The sequence below is a fragment of the Girardinichthys multiradiatus genome, chromosome 3, assembly GCF_021462225.1.
Source record: "Girardinichthys multiradiatus isolate DD_20200921_A chromosome 3, DD_fGirMul_XY1, whole genome shotgun sequence".
Lineage (NCBI taxonomy): Eukaryota > Metazoa > Chordata > Actinopteri > Cyprinodontiformes > Goodeidae > Girardinichthys > Girardinichthys multiradiatus.
The window spans coordinates 18,552,412-18,568,445 of NC_061796.1; the positions used below are offsets into that span (position 1 = coordinate 18,552,412).

Here is a 16,034-nt window from a genome sequence, read left to right on the forward strand (position 1 = left end):
ACTGTCAATCACATATGTTTAAATTACCATTAGTTATGTCCACTGTAGCTTGCGCTAGCTTAGGTAGAACACAATGCTGCATCGGGCCCCCAGAATAGAGGGCACATATGCAGTAGTTGCAAAAATTCACCTATTTTCCACACCTACTTCATTTTTGCTTGGTTTGCGGGGGGCTGGTGCTTATCTGCAGTGGTCAAAGGGAGAAAGGAGAAAGGAGAGGTAAACCCTGGACAGGTCTCTAGTCCATCCATTGAAAGGATCTAATTTTTCCACTCATAAAAATCTGATGAAAAAGCTTTAGGGCTATCTCAATATTTAATTGGCCGTCATTATTGTTTTATTTTAATGCAGTTCTTCCATTGCAATATTTTATCAAGAAACATGAAAGCTATGAACAGTTTTATCTAAAAAAATAAAAAATACCTCTGATGAGCCTTCGTACAGATCAATCTGACAGGAAAAATCCCCACAATTTTCTTTTTATGAAAATTCAGGCTGACTCTGTTTAAGTGCATATCTTTACCGCTTCAACAACTTGAATTTAACATTCCCGGTATCCCGTGAAGGCAGCATAGCTTCGCTTCCTCAGAGCAGCTCCTCAGTGACTGCAGCCATTTTGATTTGAGCCGCATCTCCGGAGAGAAGCTGACTGAAAAAGGTGGGAACTGTGTTACGCATAAGAAAGCTAGCATATTTAATTTTTAGTCCTACTCCCCTTTCAACTGATCGGTGAACTACAGAGACGCTCTTGTGTTGCTTTAGCGATTAAAACCGAGTCCACTACGAGCTTCAAGACTTAGCTAACATTAGCTTACGTTAGCTTCCTTAGCTTTCTGTTCGAGGTTGTCTCGGAGGTTGTAATTTCAGATACCCAAGCATTTATTTTGGTCTCATGCGTCAACACGGCTCAAGACCCCTTTGCTGCACAACGTCTGTATCCAACACTGCAGCAAAAAATGATCCACACGTTGCTGAAATCTCCGACGTTCACTGTGCTGGTGAACCAGCGGTAACGTTGGCGCTTTTCTGGCCATCAACGAGAGCCTGTCTTGATCGTGTGTAGACCGCAACGGCGCATGTCGTTTTTTTTTTTTTTTTTACTAAATCTAAAAGTCACTTGTCCGGATATTGCAGGTGTTAGTGCCGAGAGGAGTGATGTGGGACCAGGGAGGACAGCCGTGGCCGCAGTGGCCTCTCAGCAGCCAGCAGCAATGGATGCAGTCTTTCCAACACCAGCATGACCCAGGTCAGAAAGAGGCATTCATGCTCTTAAACATTTTTTATCCAATGAAAAAGATCTGATTATGTGTGATTAACTGTTGAAATGTTTGGGTCATTTTCATCAGGTCAAGTGGACTGGGCTGCTCTGGCACAGGCCTGGATAGCCCAGAAGGAGTCAACAGGAACACAACAGCACAACATCCAGCCTAATGGCCAGGACATCCCCGGCCTTGAATCTGCTCCACCGCCTAACCATGGAGCTTTTCAGGGTGAACCAGCATTTGGAAGGATGTGGCAACCAGGTGCTTTGATTTAACATTAGGACTTTAAAACCCTGAAAATAATCACTTTCCAGACCAGTTCTACATGACAAGACCAGAGCTGTAAGGGATGTGCCAGGGAGACATTTAATTTTATTTTGTGAATGTAACTGTCAAATGGGAAGATCTCTTAGATCAGGAAGAAAACAGGTTTGTTAGTTCAGTAAAGTAATTTACATGGTCTTTAAACAGAGGTAGGTACAGTAGTCAATAATGGTACTCGAGAAAGAGTAGCAATACTTCAATATATTTGTATTCAAGTTGAAGTAAAAATGGTCATTCAAAATATTACTTGAGTAAAAAGGTTGTGGCAACTTATAAAATCACAGACAGCAGACCAACAACAGCTATCAGGAGTTACGTTTAGGCATGGATTCAAACATGGTCACTTAAAAATGCCTTAATCAGGACCGATCTGTGTATCTGATTTAAATTTAATAATGATAATCACCTTCATTTGTCGTTGCAATTGTACATCCTAGCAGAATTGGTCCTCTGCATTTACCCATCCCTTGGGGAGCAGTGGGCAGCTGTGCAGCACCCAGGGAGGATTCTGGGGCTAAGGGTCTTGCTCAGCGACCCAGACTGGCAGTCTGTGTTTCGTACCGCAGAACTTGTGTCCTCTCCATTTTTACCTGTTTTATTGAGTTACCCAGAAATCAGTTTGAGCACATTAGTATAAAAGATGACATGTACTGGAACATGTGAGAAAGTATATAAGGCTTTTTTGGAGATGTTGTATTTGAGATAAAATGAAATGGGTGCAGCATTCACCACTTAGCACATATCTAATGGTACAACAACTAGGCTGAAGTTTAGATTTGGATTTAAGCATTTTTCTCCCAGCACTCCCTGCAGTTATGAAAAGAGACTGGGTGAAATGGTGCTCACAGATGGGGTCCTGTTCTGCTCTCCTATTACTGGTCTCCAAATAAATGGATCTTTTGAGTTAATGTTGCCAGTTGAAAAATATGGATGTGGATGTGTCTTTTACAGAGTGGGGAATACATGGTCAACCCCCTCCTCCACCGCCGCCACCACCACCCCCCCCTGAGCAGCCCTGGATCCCTCCAGGGTCAGGACCGATGGATGTGGTGACCCCAAGTGAGGACAGCAACAGCCAGGACAGCGTGGAGTTCAACTCTGAGGCCCACCACGGGGTTTACCCCCAGAACAGCCATGGGTATGGGGCACAGCCCGACAGCTACGCCATGGCCCCCATGGCCATGAACCAGTTTGATTACCAGGTATGCAGATGCTACAGTAGAAAATGTTGAAGCTTGTTGGTTTTAGTGTGAGAACCAAGTATCAAAGGAAGACGCAGTCCCCAACAACTGGGCCGGACCCCAGCGTCTAGCTGTCTCAGTGACTGTCATTCAACATGTGAAGTTCTGCATGTTTGGAGTGTTTAACATTTCGTTAACAAGTTTTCCAGACTGCAGGTGTTCTGCAGAATTTTGCCGTCTTGCAAGTTTCAACTTATTATTGGGGTGGGGGCTCTTCCACACTAATCTATGCTGAGATTTTATAACGTTCTGCCAGCTAATGCATCCGTAGGCAAGACAAAGAGGATGTGCTGAGACACAGCAAAGAAAAAGTACTCTTCATGCTGGTGTCAAAGTGCAAACATTATGTACCTGTGATCAGAGTAGTTATGAAAGTGTAACTTGGTTAGCTGCTCTAAATCTTGTTCAGATGATTGGGAAATAATTTTAATGTTGAAGTGTGTTATTCAGAGTAGGGTCCACTGCTGCACATGAAACTGTAGCCACTGAGCCTAAAAGTTGACCTCGAAGTGAAAAGAGTGACATTGATGGCAACCTATGTATTTAGTTCTAGAGATTTGTCTAAATGTAAAGCAACAAATTACAAACGGATTTAGAAATAAACCACTGGAAGGGCTTTTGTTGACTTTCCAGGAGTTCTGGTAGTAAATCAGACCATCTAGCTCAGTGAGAGTTGTTTGAGGCAGTGACGCGCCACGCTCAGTGATGGGACAAACAGTAAACTGTGTATACTTTGAGCCTGTCTTTAATTTTCAGTTTGTCCTGTCTCTTCACAGCATGGTGCAGCTCCATCATTCGCTCCAACTGCCACAGGATTTCACTCTCCCTACTGGCAGGGTCCTCCTCAGAACAGACGAGATACCCGACCGCCTGGGTTTAGAGACCGGCCCAGATCCCCTATCCAGCTCCCCGTCAAACCTCCAGAGGCCCCAGCACCTCTAGGTGAGTCCAACTATCGCATGTCTAGTACAATGCCTTGCCAAAGTATTCACGCTCCTAGAACTTTTTCACATTACAACAACAAACCTCAATGTATTCAAGACTTTGTTACAAAGTAGGGCATTATTATGAAGTGGATGAAAATTGGTTTTGAACATTTTTTTTTACAAATGCAAAGTGTGGTATTTGTATTTAGCCCTCCTTACTCTGATACCTCTAAATAAAATCCAGTGCCAACTGTCTCCTAATCAGTATATTGGATCTTCTTTAACTATGTGCAATTTATCCTCTGTTTAAATCCAGCATTCCATGAAGGCCGCAGACTTTTGTTACAGAACATAAGTGAAGAAAAAGCATGACGTAGAGTAAGAAACACAGCAGACAAATCAGGGATAATGTTGTCGAGAATTTTAACACAGGATTAGGCTAGCTTTGAACTTCTCGCAGATCTTCCCCAAACGGATGAGCAGCCAAGAGGCCCGTAAGTAACTCTGGAGGAGCTGCAGAGATGCACAGCTTATGAGGGAGAACATGCTGATAGGACAATCATACTTCACAAATGTGGCATTTATGGAAGGAGGGTGTAAAGAAAGCATTTTTATCAGCAAGCTCAGGGCAGCTGGTCGGACATGGCGGAAAGATGGAGGGAGCTAAATTTAGGACAATCCTGGAGAAGAACCTGTTAGAACCTATCAGATGCTGCAAAACAAAAGAAAATGATGCATTTCCTGTTGCTTTGAAAGTATGCACCAGTTTGTCTTGGTTTATTACAGAAAATCCCAACAAATACTTTGAGGTTGCAATGTGACAGAATGGGATATGAACACTTTAGCAAGGCACTACATTTAATTTGTACACATTACAGGTATATTTTAAATTTAGTTTATAGGAAAGTTTGAAGTTTATTACAACTTCAAAAAGAAATATCTGTTTTATCTGGTTTCTAGTCATTTGTGTTTGTTTATATTAGTTTAGTCAATGTTATATACTGAAAAGTTACACTAACAGAAAATCACAGTAATTGTAAACAGGAATTTAAATATTTAGAATTACCTGGAGCATCGTAGTGTACATGCATTTTTGACAAATGAAATACTTGCTTCACTGATGTTTAAACGTTTTAGACGCCGTAAAACGACGCACATTGCCGGCATGGATCCGAGAGGGTCTGGAGAAGATGGACAGGGAAAAGCAGAAGAAGCTGGAGCGTGAACGAATGGAAAAGCAGCGTGCAGAAATGACAAAGGATGATGGGAAGGAGCACAAGGCCAACGTCGACGGGGATGGGCCTCGTTTGCCCCGCAAGAGTAAATTTGTAAGCATCTCATTTGAATTTCTATGGAGAACTTTTTCAGGGTTATATTTTTATTAATAAGGGAAGGATAACTGGTGGTGTACCCCAGTCCTGCTTTGAAGCATTAATTGTCTATATGCTTGCTTATTTGTTGACTCTACATTTTCTGTTCACTTTTAAAATCAGGATAGCGATGATGAGGGCAATGAAGACCATGAGAACGAAGAGAAGATCACCATCAAAAGAGAATTTTCCACCCGGAGCCCGTCTCCGCCTGCAGAAGACAGTGAACCAGAACTAACTGATGAGTTAAAGGAAGAGCTGTTGGTCAGTTCCTCTGTTACCTTATTCAACATTACAAGTAGTCTGCTGGAAAATCCTTTTAAACATTGACAAGAATATTTCCCCTCCTTTTCTAGATGGGCATCACTAAAACTCTTCTGACAGAGATCCTCCTAACAGTCACCAATGAAGAGATCCTGCATGTTGCCAGAGACACCCACAGAAAAGCCACTCGAGGTCTGCTCACCCTGTTCACGTCACACATCACCAGTCCTTTCCACCAACACTGATCACATAAGTCTGCAGATCAATTATGTGCAAAATAATCTGTATATAGTATACTCACATGTAAGAACATCATATGAAGTTTGTATGATATGCATTTTTCAACCATTCTCTGCTAATGCACCTGAGGGAGAGAGCAAAGACACGGCTCTGATAAATTTGATTTAGAAACCTGTTCATGTTGGTTTAAATTGTCCTGAAAGACTAAAGTCTCAGTAGTCACTGAATTCACCTATAGATGAAGGAAGTGACACCCTCTATTGAAGTTACTGCATTAGTACAGATTGGTTCATTCCCTCTTGGCCCACTGATTGACTTGGAATGTGTGACAGAACTTTGTTTGTTAACCCTCTCTTTTTTTTCTCTATTTTGTTTTTTTATATATATTTTAATTTTTTTTATTCTCTTGTTACCAACGGCAGCTCTTGTGACTAGTGCTTAATCTGTGGCCCCTTCTCTAGCAACTCTCTTGCCTTAGAGACAATGGCAGTATGTGTTTTAACATGTTGTTCCTGTTGTTGATGTGAATCAAAGCTCCTGCAAAACAGCTGGCACAGTCAAGTGCACTGGCTTCTCTGACTGGTCTCAGTGAGTATCCCTTTTTCTGTTCCTGGGGAGGGTGGGAATGGAAATGGTTATAATTCATGGTACGGTGTTAGATTGGACAAAAGAGAAAGAGCTTAGCCCATGACACCAAAGTACTTTAGTTTTCAGATCATTTCAGCCAAATCTTACCGTCTTACTTTTACGAAAGCATGCTTTAGACTTGCTACAATGAAATACTTCTTTAAGCCTTATATGTATACTCTGTTATTGGGAGGGTTATTGATGGAAAATACAGATCTATGTAGGATTAAGTGCCTTTCATTGGATTCCTGTCTTTGAGTGGTTTCATTATCAGAACCTAATTGTGAGATCGGTCTCGTTCCTTCCAACAATGAACAATCTGGGGGGCTCTGTTGTGGCAGGCGGGATTGGCGACTATGGCTCAGATGAAAGTGAGGACGACGGTGGCCGCAGTGCCAGAGGATCTGACTCTTCCGACACGGATGAGGAAGAACTGCACCACCGTATCCGAGTGAAGCAGGATGCTTTCCGGCGAAAAGAGCAAGAAATGCAAGAAAAACTAGCACAAGAGACTCTGCTAGCACGGGGTAAGTCTCAAGTTAATTGCTTTTTTAAATAACAAACAATCTGCATTTAAAAAAAAAAAAAAACTTTAAAAAATAGGTTTTTTTTAATGAAAACAAGGGGCAAAAAGAATAAATGGGAAGGGTTCTAAAGTGCAAATTACATGCATAAAAGTACAATATAGGATTTTCATTATCTTCACTATCCAACCCATATTTACACTATACAATGTGGTCCCATTAAAATAAACTGCAATAAAGGAGGAATGCTGTTGTAGACATTCAGGTTAACATGTTTGGTTTCAGTATTTAGGTCTGGAAAAGTATGTTCAAACTGCCTGAGGTGTAAAGTTCAAGACCCTAAATCTGGAAAACAGAGTTAGTGGAGCATTGTTTAAACTGAGGAGAGGATTGGACTTACCAGACCAAACTACTTCTGTTTTCATTTTATTGAAGGTCCAGAAAGTTGAACTTAATCAGGTCCTAATTTCATTAAAACAATACGAGGTTAAATGGTAAATGGCCTGTACTTGTATAGCGCTTTATCAAGTCCCCAGAGACCCCAAAGCTTCACACTACATACAGTCACCCACCCATCCACACACATTCACACACTGACCGTAGTGAGCTACAGTGTAGCCACAGCTGACAGAAGTGAGGCTGCCATACACAGGCGCCTCTCTGACCACTATCAGTAAGCAAGGAGGGGTGAAGTGTCTTGCCCAAAGACACAACAACTGAGACAGACATAGCAGGGGCTCGAACCTGCAACCCACTGGTTACAAGACAAACCGCTGCAACCATCGCCACAGTGGCCCCGGATTACTACTTTTTAGCCAAACTTGAGAATAGACCTGTAATGAAAAAATAAAGGAAGATGTATTCTGGCGCCTTAAGATGGACCCCAAAGGCATCATGTATGAAATAAACAGCAATGAACCCAGAATGGACCCCTCAGAATCAGAAACAAAGTCCCTGGGGAAACCTGCACGCAGGAATAAAAACATTTACCAAAGAATGGTGCATCTAAAGCTGCCAAGTTTATTTTTAACCCTTGTTTTCTTTTCGTGTTTTACAGAAGAGATGGTGAAGGAGAGATTGAGCAGAGAAAAGGGGGAATACAATGAGGGTCACTTAGAAAATGCACATAAACAGGAAGTGAATGAGAGGGAGCCAGAGTCCTTGGTAGATAGGCGTAGGTCTCGCAGCGATGAGGGCAAGCATTCAGGCAGGGGGAAGGAACAATCAAGACGAGGTGGCAGTGATTCGCCAACCAATGGTCACAGTAGCAGCTCCCGCTCCACCTCCAGCCGCAGCAGCTCCCACTCATCCTCTACATCCTCGTCTTCCTCGGCATCTTCTCGTAGCTCTTCTCGATCCTCTTCCCCACGACGGAAGAGAAGGCGTAGTCGCTCTTCATCCCACAAGGCCCGCCGGCGCAGCCGCAGCCATAGCTCTCACAGGCATCGCAGTGAGAAGGGCAGGGAGAGGAGGAGGAGCAGTGCAGAGCGATCAGGTCGTCACAAGAGGGAGCGCAGTGCTTCCAGAGAGCACAGGAGCCGCAGGAGTAGATCCCGATCCAGGGAGAGAGACAGGGATAAAGGCAGGGGTAGGGGCAGAGACAGCCGCAGTCGCAGTCGCAGCAGAGACAGAGGGAGGGATAGGGAGAGGAAAAGGAGCCGGGAGCGCAGGGACAGCAGTCACAATCGGAGCAGTAAACATAAACAAAAGGCCTCCAGCAGAGATGGGGAGAGGAGGAGAGACAGAAGTCGAAGCCATGAAAAAGATAAGAAAAAGAAGGATAAAGACAAGGACAGGGAAAAAGATACTGACAGAAAGAAAGAAAAGCCTAGATCTAAAGACAAGGAGAAGGAAAAAGAAAGATCTGTTACAGAGAACGACAAGGCAAAGAAAAGGAAAGGGAGTGACTCATTCACAGACTCTCAGTGTGAAAAACGCTCTCGACAAGATAGCAAAACCTCCAGGAAGGGCTCCAGCAAAGCTAGCAAGAGGCGCTCAGACTCCGACTCAAGTAGATCCCCCTCCCCCGAAGTTAGCAAGGAAAGAAAATCTAAGAAATCCAAACGTAGTCGTTCAAGGTCGGTGGAAAAATCTCACAAGTCTGGTAAGAAGGCAAGCCGCAAACACAAGTCTAAGTCACGATCAAGGTAGTATTCGTTTTTTATTCTCTCCACTTACTCTGTGTTTATTGTATGTCTTACTTTAATGTGTGTTTTCAGAGAAATGTTGACTGTCAAAAAAATGTACCGTCATTGCAGCAAAGTGCTCAGCTGTGTATAATCAAGCGTAATACAACCCAGGGCTCGTGATGGTTTTATATGCCATATTTTCAATTTTCAGTACATGTTGTGTCATTTTTGCCTTTGATCCTCTTCTGTTAGTAAAATGTAAAACTGCTGTTTGTTGCTGCTGTGTTTGCATGGTAGAGTTCCCTGTGTAGAACCTGCAGAACATTAGTCTCCTTATTATGATGAGTGGGAATTCACATGTTTTGCCTGGTGTAGTGAATGCTGTAAGTGCTACATGTATTTTTAATGTGGTGCCATCCGCCTCTCTTTCAGGTCGACATCCCCGTCCCATCGAAGCAAACGCTGAGGAGCACAGTCGACGTCTGGATCTGTGCATTTAACCGCTTAAAATTCCATGAGTTGAGCAGGCTTGTCTCATTATAGAGGCAGTTGTGTAGGTGAACACCCCCCTCATACATTTCTTTTTATTGTAAATACGCTGTAATTTTTTTAAAGTGTGGCTGATGAACAATACATTTTGAATGGTAGATTTCAGTATGCAGAGTTTAATCACACTAAAATCTGAAGTTGTATCATTTTAAAACATAAGATAAAACATTTTCCCCTCACTTTGTTGTAAGATGTCCAATAAAACCATTTCTTCCTTGTTTTGTCTCATCTGATCTAAATACCATTATCTTTCCTTTTCCCAGTCGCATGATCAACATTTGCTTTTATGATATTAGGAATGTGAATGGGGGGCAGCCTTTGTCCATGTTGCTTTAGCCACTTGCCTGATCATGAAACGTTAGGACCTCTGCTGTGATGATCCTAATCCAGTCCCAACCAATCTTTGAAAAGGATGGAGTTTGTTAATTCTGCCCAAGTATAGGATAAAAAAAATTGAACATTTTTCATCTCTGTACCCTGAGTCGAAACTTTCATTACTGTTTGAGATTTAAATTACTGAACATTACGCAGTTGTGTTAAAGATTATCTCAGTCCAACATCACTGACCAGATCAATGGCTGGGCTCGGTGGAACTTCTTTCTCTGCTTGGCACAGCATTCACAACTAGTCGATCAACAGAAATCAGTCATACATATCATGCTGCTGGTTCTTTGTAACGGGATCATTATTGGAAGAGGTGTGCTCAAATTAATAGTGCATGGTTCAATCAGGGAGGTCAATTCTGTGTACCTTGGATTTAAAAAGTTGGAGATGGAAGGATGTGCAGAAGAGCAAAATGTGCGAGGTTGCTCGTCAAAAATAAATATTTTTAAAATGGTAATCAAAACCAGAGAAATGTGGAAGAACAGTTTTATTGGATGGATTAAAAAATGGCCAAAATGGCAAAGACTCATCTAGTAATCAATTCCAAGGTAATCAAGTCCTGCTAATGTGAAGCCAATCTATCAGGAAAAAAACCCTCACATATTCCCTTTAAAAACGATAATGCAAAGAGGTTATTTGCCAAAAACACATTACCTGGTCAGAAGAGAGGTGACTCAACACTTTATGTAATGAAAGCAATATCGCTCCAATTGGGTCTAAGGGGTGTCGAAGCATGGTAGTGTAGGCACCATGGTTTGAGGATGTTACACTAATGGGACCTATTTAACAGGACTGAGTGAGCAGCTTCTCTGTTCCAACCAACAAGATTAACATTAGAGTGGCCAGCCTGACCTCTGACCTCAATCTTAAAAAAATGGGTTGGGTGAAATCAATCATGTTTCTGGGGCAAATAAAGGATGCAGAGTAATTGTCCTCCAGAATATCTATTCACTGGTATCGTAAGTTTAATCGATGCAAAACTGATGTAAATGGCTCAGCGATTCACGAGAAGGTTTATGCTGTAGCTTTTTACAGTAAGTATAAAGAAAATAAACACTTTAACTGCCTAATATTTCCTTTTTCCCTTTCTGTGGATTGATAAGATCCATTTCTCCTTTTTGTACATAGACAAAAAAATGCCCCAAAATTTGAAGAAAAGTATTTTGGTTTAAAAAGCTGAAATTTTTCATCAGAAATTTATATAAACCTTTCTTATGTGAGGATAATAGAGTTCGGTAACGTTAGAAAGATATTGACAGGTTCGGCTTTTCCGGATGAATAACTTATCAGCGGAACATTGCTTCTACAAAACCGACACCTCTCTGCAACCACAGCAAGGCAGACAGTGAGCTACAAGCCTATGGTCCTTAAAACGAGCCCAACACCACGATGATCCTCATGCAAATTGCAACACCAGAAAAATATAGCGTCACCAAGGAGAGATGTATTGTTATCAAAATCATTTTATGTGAATGTGATTCATACTGCATTTCTTGGTTTGAAAAAACAATACTTTTAAAAAATGATAAAGAATTTCCCAAACCTTATAACCTAAATAGCCAAATATTCAGTAAAATCCCTTTTGCTCGGTGTAGGATAGATAAAACGGACTCAACCAAGTCCAGAAGATGGCAGTAGAGAGACGTGTAGCTCTGACAGCTCCGTTAAAACCAGACAGCCGAAGAAGAAACAAAGACGGGTCAGGGTGGCTGGAAGATTGTTGGAGAGAGGTTGTCGGTGGTGAGACTACGTCGAAGAAGAACGGGTTTGGTGCGGCGCGGGAAAAACAAAAATAGAAATATATCGGATTTGGAAAAGGTGGATTTGGGCATAAACTGGTATGTGAATGGTTCGGTTGGAAATGGAGACAGGAAATGAGGAAGACATGGATTTTGAAGGGAGGACGCCAGCGGGGAGAGGAAGAGGGAAAGGATGTGGAAGAAATAAAATAGATGAAGGAAAGGGAATTGGTGATATTCAAGGTAGTAAACGAGAATTGGAAGGAAGCAGTTCAGAAGAAGAAAGGATAGTTAGGAGGAAAGTTATGAGGGAGGAATTTAAAATAGTATTAAAACTTAAGAACGAGGAAGAACAGGATAACATCAGCCCCATTGTGGTGTCAAGAAAGATAAAAAAGAAAATTGGAGATGTTGAAATGGTAAAGATTTTGAGAGATGGAAACTTATTGGTAGTTTGTAAAAATGAAGAACAAAAGAACAAGGCTTTAAAGGTGGATAATATCTGCAAGAAAACGGTGTTGGAGAAAATAAATCATGGGAGAAAATAAAAAAATTAGAGGAGTGATTTATGGGATCCCTCTAGATGAAGATCTTGATAAAATTAAGAGAAGTATTATTGGTGCAAAAATGAATAACTTGAAGAGATTGTCAAAAACAATAAATGGACAAAAAGTAGGAAGTATGTCAATCCTCATTGAATTTGAAGAAAAAGAGTTGCCACAAAACATTAAAATAGGTTATCTCAGCTTTCAGGTTAGACCTTATATCCCTCCACCACTTCGTTGTTTCAAATGTCAAAGGTATGGACACATAGCAGCAGTTTGTAAAGGGAAGCAGAGATGTCCAAAATGTGGAGAAGATCACAAGTTAGAAGAATGTAAAGAAGAAGTACAAGAAAAATGTAACTGTGGAGGGCAACATAGAGTTACGTATGGAGGATGTGAAGTAAGGAAGAAGTCAAAAGAAATCATACAGATTAAAATGACTAAAAACATAAGCTATGCAGAAGCAGTTAAAAATATGAAGGAACAGAAAACTAGAAAGATTGAACAAATAGCGAATCAAATTCCACAGCAAAGCAAAGTACAGTCAGAAGAAAATGTTACAATATCAGTAGAAAAACTAATATTATTCGTCGCATATGTTATAAACTGTACTGACCAAGTTAAGCATAAAACTGAGAATATTAAAATAATAGTGAGAGGAGCTGAAATGTTGTTGGGGTTTAAGGAGGGATCATGGGAGAACATAAATAAAAAGTTGGAGGTAGATGGGAGACAAGGAACATCTGGTGAAAGTAGTAAATGTTAATATTACAATGGAATGCAAGAAGTTTAATGGCTAACAGACAAGAACTTAAAGGTTATATTTATAGTCTTGAAGAACAACCAGAAATGATTTGTGTTCAGGAAACATGGTTAAAAACAACGTTGGATTTTGTGATAAAAGGATATGATGGTGTAAGAAGAGATCAACAGGAGGGAAGTGGAGGAGGATGTGGAATATTTATTAAGCAAGGGATACAATATCAGGTATTAGGGAAAGGGAAAGAACTTGAATACATAGTAATTGAGATATGGGAACAAGAAGGTAAATTTAAAATAATAAATTTTTATAATCCATGTAAAACATTGTCAATTGAAATAATGGAGGAGTTAAATTAATATTTGGAAGGGAAAGTAATTTGGTGTGGGGATTTTAATGCAAATAGTACATTGTGGGGTAACTGTAATGATAAAAATGGACAAGTTATAGAAGAATTAATGGAAATAAAAAATCTAGTATGTATTAATGATGGGAGGGGAACAAGAATCAATGTAAGAACAGGGATGGAATCAGTTATTGATTTAACAATGGTTTCAAATGGTTTAGCTAGTAGTTGTGAGTGGTGCATTGATAAAAATTCAACAATAGGTAGTGATCATTATCCCATTACAATAAGAGTAGGATTAACTTTAAATAATAAGAATATAAATTTTAATAAGGCAGACTGGACTAAATTTAGATACTTGAGTCAAATAAACTTAGAGAAAGAAGATATGAGACTGGATATAAATAATGTAAATTTAAAAATTTGTAAGATAATCATGGAAGCAGCAGAAAATTCTATAAAGAAAGCAGAGTGTAAAAGTAATAAGAAAATGGTACCATGGTGGACAAACTGATGTAAAGAAACCATAAAGTTAAGAAATAAGGCATTTATGGTAATAAAAGGAAATCCAATTGATAAGAATTTTATTGATTATAAAAGAAAGAAAGCAATAGTAAGGAGAACTATTAAGAAGGCAAAAAGAGAATATTGGAGAAATTTCTGTAGCACAATAGGGAAAGAAACACAAATACAAAAATTTGGAAATAATTAAAAGAATGAATGGCATAAAGAGAGAGTTTGAATATCCTATATTAAAAATAAATAATATGAATATAATAAAATATGAAGATAAAGTTTAAATATTGGCAAGAATATTTAGTAAAATTAACAGTTCAAATTATATTAGTGAAGAGAGAAGAAAAGGAAGAGAAAATACAAAACTAATATATAAAGATCTATTACAGAGTGTTGAAGAAACAAATAATCTGTTAAATGTTGAATTTACAAAAGCTGAATTAAATTTGGCACTTAGGAAGACATAAAATACAGCACCAGGTAAAGATCAAATTTGGTACAGAATGATAAGGCAACTTAGTGAAAAATCAAAAGATATAATATTACAATTATATAATAAAATTTGGAAGGAGGGAAAATTACCACTGAGCTGGAAGGAATAAATTATAGTACCAATAGCTAAACCAGGCAAAGATAACTCAAATCCAGGAAATTATAGACCAATAGCCTTAACATCAAATCTATGTAAAATAATGGAAAAAATGATTAATAGTAGACTAGTATATTATTTAAATAATAAAGGATATATGTCAAAGTATCAAAGTGGTTTTAGAAAAGGGAGGAGTACTAATGATCCAATGCTATGTTTAGAGCATGAAATTAGAAGAGCACAGGTAAATAAAGAAAGTGTAGTGGCAGTATTTTTTTATATAGAACAAGCATTTGATATGATGTGTGTGGAGAGATTATTAATTAAATTGCAAATGCTGGGCATTAAAGGGAAAATATTTAAATGGATTAAAGACTTTTTAACAAATAGGAAAATACAAGTTAGAATTGGGGAAGTGATCTCAGGAAAATATATAGTAGAAAATGGAACTCCACAGGGGAGTATTATAAGTCCGTTATTGTTTTCAATTATGATAAATGATGTTTTTAAAGATATTGGAAAAGAAAAAAACAAAGTAATGATATTTAATCAGAAAAAAATAAACAAGGAAATAAAATTAAAATTATATAACCAAGAATTATAGCAAGTAAAGTATATAAAATTTTTAGGATTATGGTTTGATGAAAAACTAAAATGGAATATACATATTCAAAAAGTTGTTGATAAATGTAAGAAAATGTTAAATATTATGAGATGCTTGGCTGGCAGTGACTGGGGAGCAGATAGGAAATCACTAAAACAGATTTACACAGGAATGATTAGATCTAACATAGACTTTGGTTGTATAGTTTACGGTTCAGCAGCTAAAACACATCTGGTTAAATTAGATATTATCCAACATCAGGCATTAAGATTATGTACTGGAGCATTTAAAACTACACCAACAGCAGCAATAGAAATAGAAATGGAAGAAATGCCGTTAGAGTTAAGAAGAATAAAACTAGAAATAAATTATTGGTTAAATTTACAAGGTAATAACTTGGATCATCCAATTTGGGAAATTTTAAATCCATGTTGGGAAAAAGAAAATAAGGAAATGAAGAGTTTTGGATGGACAATTGAAAATAAAGTAAAATAATTTAAAATGATTTATTTAGAAATTAGTCACCAATATCAATTATACCACCATGGATTCTACCAGAAGCAACAGTAGATATGTCAATAATGGAAAAGAAGCAAGATAAATCTTCCATAGTAGATAGTTATTCAGTACAGATACATTTAAATAATTATTATAGATATATTCAAATATATACAGATGCATCAAAAATAAATGGAAAAGTAGGAATAGCTTTTGTAGTACCAGAATTCAATCTAAAAATAGGAAAACGAATTACAGACGGCTTATCAGTATACACAGGAGAAATATTGGCTATATTATTAGCTTTACAATGAGTAGAAGATATAAAACCATTAAAAACAGTCATTTGCTCAGATTCAAGCTCTGCATTATTAAGTTTAAAATAAAATCAATCAGATAGTAGGATGAACATTTTATTAGAAATATTTCATACATTATACAGAATACAAAAAATGGGCTTGATAGTTATATTTGTGTGGGTTCCAGTACATATTGGAGTAGAAGGAAACGAGAGGGCAGATAAAATAGCAAAGAGGATAATTCAAAATCCTATTAGTTTTATAGTTAAAACAAGTAAATCTGAGGGAAAGAGTATTG

General features: G+C 38.8%; 1 protein-coding gene across 1 annotated transcript; it reads left to right on the forward strand.

The window, feature by feature from the left end:
• The first annotated feature begins 513 nt into the window (after positions 1-513).
• On the forward strand, positions 514-9,674 carry pnisr (PNN-interacting serine/arginine-rich protein). Its single transcript, XM_047361434.1, has 12 exons — positions 514-658; positions 1,135-1,246; positions 1,347-1,523; positions 2,538-2,788; positions 3,604-3,769; positions 4,891-5,081; positions 5,247-5,387; positions 5,480-5,579; positions 6,162-6,215; positions 6,596-6,781; positions 7,836-8,925; positions 9,340-9,674. The coding sequence occupies exons 2-12, from the start codon at positions 1,156-1,158 to the stop codon at positions 9,371-9,373; spliced, it is 2,481 nt and encodes an 826-aa protein (XP_047217390.1). The 5' UTR covers positions 514-658; positions 1,135-1,155; the 3' UTR covers positions 9,374-9,674.
• The last annotated feature ends 6,360 nt before the right edge of the window (positions 9,675-16,034 follow it).

Bases quoted from the DNA above. Each gene is read 5' to 3' on its own strand.
- pnisr (XM_047361434.1), top strand. From the start codon at position 1,156: ATGTGGGACCAGGGAGGACAGCCGTGGCCGCAGTGGCCTCTCAGCAGC. The intron at 5,082-5,246 runs GTAAGCATCTCA...TTTTAAAATCAG, and splicing joins TGCCCCGCAAGAGTAAATTT to GATAGCGATGATGAGGGCAA. The intron at 8,926-9,339 runs GTAGTATTCGTT...CCTCTCTTTCAG, and splicing joins AAGTCTAAGTCACGATCAAG to GTCGACATCCCCGTCCCATC.